The sequence below is a fragment of the Ambystoma mexicanum genome, chromosome 3p (genome assembly GCF_040938575.1).
Source record: "Ambystoma mexicanum isolate Mex_15411 chromosome 3p, UKY_AmexF1_1, whole genome shotgun sequence".
Taxonomy (NCBI): Eukaryota; Metazoa; Chordata; class Amphibia; order Caudata; family Ambystomatidae; genus Ambystoma; species Ambystoma mexicanum.
This window is the reverse complement of record NC_090925.1, coordinates 689,444,508-689,456,530: the sequence shown is the minus strand read 5'-3', so window position 1 is coordinate 689,456,530 and position 12,023 is coordinate 689,444,508. Positions and strand designations below refer to the sequence as shown.

The following is a 12,023-nucleotide window of genomic DNA, read 5'->3' as shown; positions in this document are numbered from 1 at the left end:
CCAGAACCATTGGCTCTCTGTGGAGTAGAAACAGGTGGCAGCCATCTTGCCGGCGGCCCATAGTGGTCTTCAGATATTCCTTCTTCCTGTTTCCCATTGGGAGAAATCCCACTGCCGCCCAAAGTTCTCTGCCTCCCCTCAGAGTTTCAAAGTGAGCTTTTCATTTATTGAAGGGAAAAGGAGTAATATTTCAAGAAATCTATTTTTCAAGCAAGATTTTTCCTGAGCAACATTCTTAGAAGTTTATTTTCACACTTTGTGGTCTGATGAAGCATTTTAATAGGTTGGCTGCTTGTGGCTGCCACGTTTGCCTTCTGATGCATGGGGATTCGTGGGGCATGTTTTTCTCGGCAGACACAGTGTATGCCATTGATTTCAATGAGGAACTGTAAGATTTAGCTTGAATTATTAATAGCTGTTTCACAAAGAAAGGTACATGGTCCTTCTCTTCCCTCAAACTATCAACACATTTTCCTTCATGTTAAAATGTCTCAAAGAAGCTGTCTGTTCTCAAACATTTCGCTATGTCTCCCCCCTCGCTTCTGCCTGGCTTCCATCATGCTCACTCGGTGAAAAGCTCTTCTGCATGTCACTCATGTTCTCCTTATTTTCTGCTCTTTTTTCACTTCCCATTTCGGGCTCTGTCCTCTCTCGCTTTTCTTCCTGTCTTTCTAGCCACTCCTGCTCTGCGAGCCGGGCTGGCGGCTGCTCTACACTCTCCCCCTAGGTGTGGGTGTCCCTCAAGGCTCCGCTTGTATCTTCTTTCTCTTTTCTATCTGTGCTTTTAGCCTCTCTATGCGGATGCCTCTCATGTCTTAGTTTCCTTCCCTTCTGTCACTGATCAGGCTCTCACTTCTATAGCTGACGGTCTAGCCACACTTTTTGGTTGCCCCCTCACTCTCTTCATCTCATCTCCTCCAAGACAGAATCTCTTTCCCTCCCTGCACGATCCTCCCGTGACTGCCCTCGCATCATTTTCTCCGCTGTCCTCCCAGCTCTCTGCTCCTACTGCCTCCCTCTCTAGTTACCCTCTGGTGACTGACTGGCTCTTCCAATCTTCAGGTTTGCTGCTTCTGTGTTGTCTTACAATGTCTTCATGGTTCAGCAAGATGCTCCTCTTGTATCTGTCGGTGCCATCCTACAGTGCCGGCCTTAGCAGAGGTAGCACCCTGGCCGGTTTAAAAAAAATGTGGCGCCCCCACCCTTCCTCACGTGCCCCTGGTCAAAGCAAGCGGGGGCGGGGGAATTTTTTTTTGCTAATGCTTGAGTGCCCTATTCTAATGAAAACCACCTTGCTCCCGTGTCAGAGTGGGAAGATAATCATCTCAATAGGGTGCTGATGCGAAATTGTTATTAAATGTGCCCCACCATATTAGCCCACCCGTGGCGGTGGGCTAATGGTGCCCCGGGGGGCTAATTGCGCCCCGGGCGGTCGCGCGGCCCGTCCTGGCCTAAAGCCGACCCTGCTATCCTGTTCCCCCTTCACTCCTTATCTCTCTCGCCATTAGCTGTGCTTTGCCCTTCCGGTGCACGGTCCAACTTGCTCCCAAACTTGGGAATGCTCATCCCTACTGTCTCCGCTCACTTTCCACTCTTGCCGATTCCCGATCTTTTCTCAATGCTCGCTTTCTTGCTATATCTTATTGTTAAGAATGGAACATCTTGCTGCCTGCTTTTCATTTGCTCGTCTAGTTTTATTTATATTGCTCTTTTCACAATTGTGTACCGCACTCAAGTGCTTTCTAAAGTCAAATTAAAAAATAAATAAATAATCTCTTTTCTCGCTAATTGTAGCTATGCAATTTGCTGATGGGTGATCACACTTTCTTCATGATGTTTTAAAATATTGAGCCCGATGGAGCATAACAACACTTTTGGATGTTGCCGTCTTTGTGGCTTTGAACCACCGGCTTCCATATGTTTGTATCGTTGCGTGTCTTTGTGATGGTGGAAAAGTAACATTTGCCAGGTTTTATGTTGTATTCATAGGTGAAGGAAACGCCCCTTAACACGTTTTAGCTATTTGCTGCTCCCCGTTTAACGTTTTCCATTTGTTGATTAAAAAACAATAAGAAAAACAAATGTTTTCAAGCTGGTACAATGTTAATGATATGATAGGTTATTTATAACGCACGTAATACCCAGAGGTTTCAAAGCACCCTGGGGATCGAACCTGTGTTGGTTGATCCAACCTGTGTTGCTCTGTGTCATCTTGCTTCCAAGGCGAGCACGTTGCCCCCAAGCTATCCTCCCGCGGCATCATTGTTCTTACTATAGCCTAATACAGAGCTGCTCTTCATCTGACTCCTCTCTTCGCCGTTTGTCTTTACTAGCAAATGACCACCTCTGTTAGGAAACCCCTCCTTGCTGGTGTGAGAGAACTACCCAGGGGTTGAATGAGTTCCGCGCTTCACCCCGTATATGCTTCTTGAGCCACAGGGCTAGTACTGTGGCACACCTCACCCCACGTTCGCTGGTTGTGACCCTAGCTTTACACATTTCCCCCACACAGGCACAGGCTCCAACGCCTGCTACATGGAGGAGATGCAGAACGTGGAACGGGTCGAGGGGGACGAGGGGCGCATGTGCGTGAACATGGAGTGGGGTGGCTTCGGAGACGACAGCGCCCTGGAGCACATACAGACTGAGTTTGATCACCAGGTGGACCGGGAGTCCCTGAACCAGGGCAGGCAGAGGTGAGTGTGAGACGTGGGCCTGGAAGGGTGTTCTCGCTGTGCCCGCTATTGTGCTCATCCACATGTAACACCTGTTTGTTTTGCCCCCAGCTTCGAGAAGATGATCAGCGGGATGTACATGGGGGAGATTGTGCGGCTCATCCTGGTCCGGCTGGCCCAGCAGGGACTTCTCTTCCAAGGGGTCGCCACTCCAGCTCTCCTCATCAAGGGAAGCTTTGAGACCAAGCATGTCTCTTCAATTGAGGAGTGAGTAGAACGCGCCTTCTGCCCGGTCTCCAGTGCAACGTTTGAGCATTCCCCGAGTCTCCCGCCTCTACACTCATATTTCCCTAACATGACCCCGCGTTCCAAGAGGCCCTGCCACTGGAAACATGAGAACACGTCACTGCGTTTATTCCTTGTATAATAAGGGCCATCTTGTCCATGTCCCTGTCTGCCTACCTTCCACTAAGTCATCAGATGTGTGGGGAAACCCCTACACATCATTAGATGGCCCATCTTTGGACTGTGTCAAGTACATCAGCATTTGACATCAGCATTAATAACCCTAATCCCAAACAGTGCCCCCACGCGCCAGCATGCCCAACTAGAAACAAGCGTAACATTACGGCGGATACCCTTACACCACTGGTTCTCCCCTTCTTAAACTCGCTTCCAGCCACTGCTGACCTCAACTCCCTAGTCAGCACCTACAATGACGCCATGACTAACGCCATTGACGCTGTGGCCCCACTAAAGTTACGTAAAGGCAAACCGAGAGCGCACCTGAACTCTTGGTACACTCCTGAACTCAAAACTCTTAGAAAAAAGAAAGCCAAGATGGAAACCAAATGGAAAACAACCCCATCAGCTGAAAATAAAACTAATCTCATGACCATCTCCTCCCTCTCCAAAAAAGAGATCATCTGCACTAAGAAGGAAGCTTACAATGTGAGAATAGACAAGGCAGGATCCTCTGCTAAAGAACTCTTCACTATTCCCGAGGAATTAGAAAATCCCAACCCACCGACGGACACCTGTGTGAAAGACAAACCTTGGTGCACTAGCATCCAAAATGCCCTTGCCAATAAAATCATTGGCCTTCAAATGAAAATTGAAGCCAAACGTGTACAACTCTCCAATAGTAACTCCTCCACCCCCAGCATATCCACCCCTACCCATATCACCTCTGGCTTCACATTCAAAAAGGTCACTATACCGGAAGTCCAAAAAATGATAGCATCCCTCAAACCTTCTAATTGCAACGGGGACAGCTGCCCTGCCCAGATCATCAAAGATGCAGCGAGAGACCTATCCCCCTTCATCTCCAAACTTATAAACCTATCCTTCTCCCCCAACTCTATACCTAACAACCTGAAACAGTCATGGGTTCTCCCTCTCCTAAAAAAACAATCATTAGACCCAGCCATTCCCACCAACTACAGGCCTATCACTACAGTCCCCTTCCTGCTAAAAATCCTTGATAGAGTTGCCTACTTGCAAATTCAGGATTACTTAGAGTCCAATCAATTGTTAGGTTTGCGTCAATCTGGCTTTTGACCCCAACATGGAACAGAAACTGCCCTTGTTGACCTCAAAAGTCAGATTGATGACATCAAAGACAAAGGTAAAGCGGCCATCCTGCTTCTTCTAGACCTCTCAGCAGCCTTCGACCTGGTCAACCATAAAATACTCTGCAACCACCTCTCATCTGCTGCCCATTTCTCCTCTTCAGCTGTCATGTGGATAGAATCCTTCCTTCTTAGCCAACAGAACCATGAGGGTCTTTTCACCTGTGGCTGCAGAAGACCCTATTCCCATTACTTGTTGTGTCCCACAAGGATCTTGTGCCCCCCCATACAACATTTTCACAAAACCTCTTTTTGATAAACTGCACCATCTGGGTGTCACCTACACCAACGACCCGGATGACACTCAGATACTGCTCACCATCTCTGGTAACTACAATGTCGACGTCACTAGGATTAACGAAATCTTCTCCATTATTCAGGCATGGATGGCCACACACGGCTTATGTCTGAATGATGAGAGGACGGAGCTCCTCCTAGTCGGATCACCCAATAATTTACAGAAACTCAGCCCTGACTACACCAACATCATCATCGATCGTAACACTATCCCCGTCGTTAAACATGTGAAAACCCTAGGCTTCTATCTTGACGCCAATACCAACTTCTCTAAACAAGTCAACATGACCGCCTCAACTACCGCCTACACTGGGAAACTAATTAGAGCTTGCAGACCTTTTTTATCCACCAACAGTTGCCTCACACTGGCCAGGGCTCTCATACAATCTAAGCTTGATTATTGCAATAGCCTTTACCTAGGTGCCAACCAAGGCATAATCAATAAACTTCAGGTTCTCCAAAACAATGCGCTGCGAGCAGCACTAAACATTCCTCAAAGAGAGCACATCTCCCCCATCAGAATTTCTTGCAAATGGCTTTCCATTCAACAAAAAATTGACCTGAAAATTCTTTGCCTCTCCTACAAAGCCTTAAAGCACCTAGCCCCCCCATCTCACCAACAAACTCACCTTGAAGCCAAACACTAGAATTACCAGATCCTCCAACACTATTTGCCTCACTGTGCCTAGATTCACCTCTAAAAGAGCCGGCGGCTCAAGCTTCACGGTCCTCGCCCCTCAACTGTGGAATACCCTGCCTTTGAATATCAAATCAACCGAATCCTTCCAACTATTCAGGAAACTAGTCATTGGTTGGCTACTGGATAAAACCAAGCCCAAATCGGACTAAAAACCACGACTACTGTATATACTGTACATACCACTCAAATGTTTAATTTGTATAATCTAACTACTTCTGGCTGTATATATTGTATATTACCTCTACAAAATGTATAACTGCAAATTCTATATATATTGTACTTTTGTAACCTGTCCTTAAGAGCCCTTTTACTCCTGGGTCTGGAGCGCTATATAAATAAATAAACAAACAAACATTGTTATCACTCTAGAGATGTGGCCTTCATGACTGTCCACACAGCTCCATTTGAGCCTTCCAAACTTGGCAGACGCAGATGTGGCCTCCAGAGGTGAAGACACCCTCCCAGATGTGCAGGGGGGCTACATTTGTAGATGAGGTTTCAGAGTGGGATACAGTACTCCACATGAGGTCTCCACAACTAGAAAACTTGACCACTAATCCAGTAGTAACACAACCTGCTTGTGTGCAGTCTTTCTTTTCATGCACATCCTTGCAGTGTTCTTTCACTGGCCTTGTTTCACAGTTTTCCAGTTTCTGTGTGTCTGCAAGAGTCCAGGGACCCCACTCCCGTTTGGTGAGACCTCCCCTCCAATCCTGCATCCCAATAATTTGTTAATGTAAACCTCTGCCCTCTTCCACATCGGATCTGCTCCTTTTGTTTTAACTTTGTAACCGTGCCAATGACAGCCATTTTGTGTTGGGAGGGAACATCTTCCTCCACTCACACTGTCTGTAGCAGGTTTACATTTTTTGTCTTAGCTTTTGTGTGCTTAGAAGGGACCACATGTTCTTAAACTTAAACCAAGCAAGACCGAGATCCTGGTGGCAGGATGCTGCTGCACTGGCTGTCAATCTATTTCCGCCATTCTATTTTGAGGCTATGTCCCACGTCCTCCCCTGTGATAAAAAAAACCTTGGGGGTCATCATTAGCAAGAACTTATCGCATGTCGCTCAAATCCAACAAAATGATATTCCTAACCGACCCATCCTTATGAATTCCAAGCCTGCTTGACCCTGGTGCAGTCATGCTTGGGTTAAGCTGGTGGGGTGTCACAGGCCATACCAAAGCCTCTAACCTTAAACCTGCACACGCTTCCAAGGCCCCTGCTCATCACAGTCTTCAAAGGCCACCTGCGGTTTCAGAGACATTTAAAAACCCACCTCTTTCGTGCACGAGCGCCAGCTCACTCCACGCGCTGCAACCCCGGGGAGCATTAGTGCCAGGAGGCCACTGGTGGAGAGCAAACTCTCTAACAACAGCTTTTAACATAACACCTGCCCATGTCTTGAGGTGTTTAACATGGCCGCCACCAGCGCCCTGAGCTCTTTAAATATCTAGAACCTTCCAAATGTCTTGAGGGAGTTTAACATGGCTATTCACGTGGCCCACACCGCCGCGCTGAGCCCTTACATCTCTTTTGATGTATCCATTATTTACTTATTTGTTTATACACCTTAAGGAATGTGAAAGCACCAGCACCCACCTCCTGGCCAGAGGTTATTCATTGGCACCTCTTCTTGGGTGGCCATTTTTTGTTTTGTTGTGAATCCTGGGAAAATATGCATTCAGCCACTCCCGCGCCAACTTCACCCTGCAGCCTCACAAAGCGCATCTCTCGTCCCTCTCCTTTAGCAACCAGGCAGATCTATGAGATCACCTCAACAGAAAAACATCGAACACGAAAATGCCGATTTTTTTCCCCACACATTTCCCCACTCGTACTCCCCTTATATTTATTATTACCCTATTCCCCCTTGCATATAATTGCGGGCACATGTGCTTTTTCAAATGTGGTATTTTCGTGTTGGTGATGTTCTTCTGCTCAGTAATCGACTGATACCAAATAGGCTGACTCCTTGCTTTACAGAGTAGTGTTCCAACCCCTGTTTGTGCATTTCCTTTTTTTGAGTCACAGCTCTCCATCCCCTGATGCTGGGACACCATGAGTGTTGGAAAGGCTCTTTTCTGAGCTTCTCATTCCTGCCACCACTCCTGAACACCTTGGTGTGTGCTCCTCTTCTGGCTGTTGATAAATTGCCTGGCATGGAGGATTGGCGACATTATATATGGTGACATTATGTATGGGGACAGGTTGCGGGGATGTCCCATGCTCCCCTTCTTATAAAAAAAAGTAAAAAATCAGGGGTTGCGGGGGTGTCCCGCGCATGTTCAATGTAATGACAAAATGGGGACATTTTTGTCAGGAGACATTTTTGCTGGAACGTTATTACATGGAACCTCTGTATGTTCAGCCAGAGCTTGTTCGGCTGATGAGGGCTCCCTGTTCACCCCATGGCACTTTAGGGAGCACCACGTTTACTGATCTGTAATTGGGTGCACTGTCCCTTCTGCTTCCCTGTAGAGGAATGCTCATTCCACGGTAATCTTTGTGGATAGGTGGCAGCACCATTGGGTCTTCTCCAATTGGCATTGCTTTGAGTCACTCTTCCCCTTTCCTTAAGTGCTAAAATGGTTCTGAAGGCCGACATTGCGTCCAGTGCCCCTATAACGATGACCTCTCACGTCTTTGCCCGACACAGGGACGCCGCCGGATTGGATGACGTCAGGAAGATCCTGTCCCAGTTTGAGCTTCGGGCGAGTGACAAAGACTGCCTCAGTGTCCGGTTGGTCTGCAGCACAGTGTCCACCCGCTCGGCCAATCTCTGCGCCGCTGGACTGGCCGCCATCGTCACTCGAATTCGGATGAACCGGGGATTGACTGAGCTGCGCACCACAGTGGGAGTGGACGGGACCGTGTACAAGAAGCACCCAAAGTAAGTTCCCAAATGAGCACGCCCACTAACACAGTTTCTACCACATTATTGCAGTCCCTACCGTAATCTAATTGCATCTGCGACACTCTTTTAGAATCTATCACACTATCACACTCTCTATCACACTATAAGGAGCAGCAACATGGAAGAGGTTGGGAAGTTACAAACCAAAACAAAGTCTCAGTTAAGAGATACCTCGTGTGTAGTATATCGTGTGTAGAGCTTTTGAGGGCAGGGGACTCTCTCAGGAATCTAGGCCCTGGCACCCTGTGCCAATCGTGCGGTGCACTGCTGCTTTTTTTGTTTGATGTTTTTCTGAACTGTCTTTCTTTGGTAGTCTTAACTCCAGTCTGCAGTGCTCGAATCCGTAGGGCAGTCTCCAACAACACCATGAATAGCACATGATAGAAACAATTACACTCTATTTCAGTATATAACCAACAAGCCCATATATTAGCAGAATTCCATTCACCTTACCTATCACATTATGCATCACACTATTACAGTATCTATGACACACTTTTTTTCACAGTCATGCTATCATTGTATAGAAGGGATCCGAACAGATTGGAAACACAAGCAAATTATAAACCTCCTTGTTCAATTTCTGGTAACGTGGACGGAACGACAGGCTTAGCTCTGCAAGGTCGTGGAACGTTGGTTAGTTGCAACACAGCGAAAATACAATTATTGCCCAATGACAAAAGGGACTGTCCAGTCAAGGTTGTATACACATATCTACTTTATTATTATCAGAACAGACAATTCTAGCAACACTATGAAATACAACCCACCCTGCAAATGAATGCAGAGGACAGATAGTTTCAAAGAAGGAAAAGGGATGCACTCTGGATACTGACAGGAGGGTAGTCGGTATAGAAATTAATCGCAATAGTTCAAGGATACTTGGCTTCAGCACAAAGGGAGCAAAGGGTCTTAAAATTTCTCTAGGTGCCTTTGGAAAAAGACCACAGGGACAGAACCACAATGTACTTTTTGCTTGTAGGTGTTCTTGGTGCTCAACTTGGTTGAGTCGGTTTCAGTGTGCTTTCCAGGCTTCTGTGACAGAGTTCAAGACCGGAGTCAGCTGCGGAGATCAGGCGGCAAGATAGTTCAGCCAGGTCAGGAATCGTCGTCTTAGTGCTGGTTGGTGATACTGAAGCACTGGTCAAGATGTCTCGGATGTCTTTAAGCAACTGCGGCTTGACAACAGTCAGTGCTGCAGTCGATTGCAGCTCAAGGATCTCGACTGGCTTGAAAATGTCCTTTAATGCAGATGCCGGTAGATGCTCGTTGGGGCACTTCTCCCAGCTTCTTCAATTACCTTGTGTCATCCTTTAAGGTGGACGGCCCAAAGCTGAGGAGTGTGTTGCAGGCAGCTGCCTTGTACTTGGTTTTTGGATTCAGAGAATCTCTGACACTTCCCACCTAGGAAGCTTGCAGCAGAGCCTAGCAAGGCACACAGTGTGCTGGCTGGGTACTGGTACTGCAGCTGCTGAAGGGTCCACTGGATTCTTTATCTCCCTCTGTTCTCTGGGGATGTTTAGGGGAGGGTTCCTGCTTTCCTCTTGGAGGTCCTGGCCTTCCTTCACTGGCGGAAGATGTATGGCAGACTGTACCTTCAGCCAGGGTACAATGATGAGTTATTCCTTGTGCTTCTGGTGAAGCCTTTAGATCATCTGTCAAAAGAGGGACTCAGCACTCGTTTAAAGCCAAATGGAACGCAGGGATTGTTGCGGGCTAAGCCTACCTTAATGAACCAATACTGGGTCCCCACCACCCATCTCCTATATGCATGAGATTATAACCAGAGTTCTTTGCCACAGAAAAGGTAAAGGGTGAAACCATGTAATACTAAATCACACCCATCTTCCTGTCTGTTGTGGACCAAAAGGTCCCGGGTCCCTCTGTTAATGGTGCTCTCTGTGGTTCCTAATTAAAGTGGCAGATCTCCCTTGAAGCTGCGGTGAGACCAGACACTCTGGCTCCTGCAAACCACATTTTTGCACCTTATGAATGGGGTCCCCCCTGAGGGGAGGACTTATGTAAATGCGCAGTCCCAGACATGACAGTTCACTCTCCATTGATACAGAGAGGCAGGAGCTGGCTTCAGGTTGACATAGTTGCATATGAAAGGTTGCTGGGGTTTCCTGTCTCCTTTGTTAACCTCTGCAGCCAGGCCTGTGGACCTGTTTGAAGTACGTTCTATGTGTATGTTAATCACTACCACCAGCCGCAGGGCTAAACAAAAGAGCAGGGAAGATCCATGGAGCCTTTGTTACTTAATCAAGCTGGCCATGGCAGGGGGAAGATTGACATTCCCCTATAGTGAGATGACATGGTGTACTGCTGGCTGTCATATCCCAACTAAATATGACAGGGAGGACTGCGCCTGTAGGCTGTGTCTACCCTGAGTACGGGTCTATGCGTATGTCATGCAGTGAGCATTGAAAAATGTGTGTGGATTAAACCCACGTGTTTTCCAGAGGTTGATCTGCCATCATTCAATTTCATTTAAAATGTCCAAAAGGCCCAGGCGAGCACACACCCACCGTGTGGATGGTCGAATTCCTCACAAATGCGCAATCCTATATACAATCTGTCCCTTGTGTAGTTCTACTTGCACTTACAACTGACCCAAAAAATGTTTCATGTGTTGCCATGCCCGCCCGATTTAACATGAAAAAGCAAGGTCCTCGGAAGTATTGTTGGACAAAAGTAAGGACTCATTGAGATGTCTGATGTTATACTTCAGGATGATCACCCTAAGATACCTTTTCCTAATTGCGAAGTAAAGGGGTCAAAGAAACAAAAAGTGGTCAACTGATTCTGTGTCCGATATATAGGCTGGGAAATCTCCTGTACTACCGCCCGCCATGAAAACATTAATGAATTGAGTCAATATGCCCAGGTGATGTTTAACATAGAGACTTCTCATCCATGGTGCATTTATTTTATCCAGGTAATCTTTCTTCCCTAGTACTGGTTTGCATCTCTGAGATTCACGTGCTTGGGTCATGGACATTAAATAATTAGAGATGACTAGCTGTACCCTTGCACAATAACCTTGCTGGATCAAATATTTTGTCTGACGATTTATAATGTGAGGATTTGACCAAAGGTGGTTCAGATTGAGAGCGCTTAGTTCGGTCCTGACATGAGTGCACCACTGGATGTTGCTCCCACCTGGTTGTGAAATGACAACAGTTAGAGCATCTCTATATCTTGATAGCTCCAGCGTAAACCAGAGCCGTATTCAATAATATATGGGTCTGCTTGCCTATGAGGAATTCGACCATCTGCACAGGGAGTGTGCGCTCACCTGGGCTTTTTTGATTGTTTAATAATGAAAAGGAATGATGGGAGACCAATTTCCGAGGACTGTGTGAGGCCATTCCACACACAGTGAATCTGCTTCCACACAAAACACATAGTCAGATGTACTCTGGGAAGACACAGCCTACAGGCGACGTCTTCCCATGTCATATTCAGCTGGAATGTGACAGCCCCGGGTACATCAAAGCATCTCAAGGAGGGGGAAGGCACACCTTCCGCCAGCATGGACATCCTAATTTAAATATCAAAGGCCCCATGGATCTGCTTTCCTTTGTCCTCCGGCTGGTGGCAGTGCATACTAATGAGAGATAATTGAAGCAAGCCTTAAGGGGCTTGGTTGCCGGAATAGACAACAGGAAAGGCGGGGCTAACACCTTGAAGCTAGTTCCCACCCCGCTGTATGAAAGGCAGTGAAATGCATATCTGGGTCCACTATTTACTGTAGGCAAACCCCTGCAGATCTGAACCCCTTTCAGAGGGGAGAAGTAT

The 12,023-nt window shown here is 47.0% G+C and overlaps 1 protein-coding gene across 2 annotated transcripts in view; it reads left to right on the top strand.

Moving 5' to 3' along the window:
• HK3 (hexokinase 3) overlaps positions 1-12,023 on the top strand; it is a 418,595-nt gene that overhangs the window by 275,914 nt on the left and 130,658 nt on the right. For both annotated transcript variants that reach the window (XM_069651486.1, XM_069651485.1), the window contains 3 exons: positions 2,513-2,696; positions 2,787-2,942; positions 7,965-8,198. In XM_069651486.1, coding sequence (XP_069507587.1) covers positions 2,513-2,696; positions 2,787-2,942; positions 7,965-8,198 — 574 coding nt within the window. The remainder of the gene's footprint in view (positions 1-2,512; positions 2,697-2,786; positions 2,943-7,964; positions 8,199-12,023) is intronic.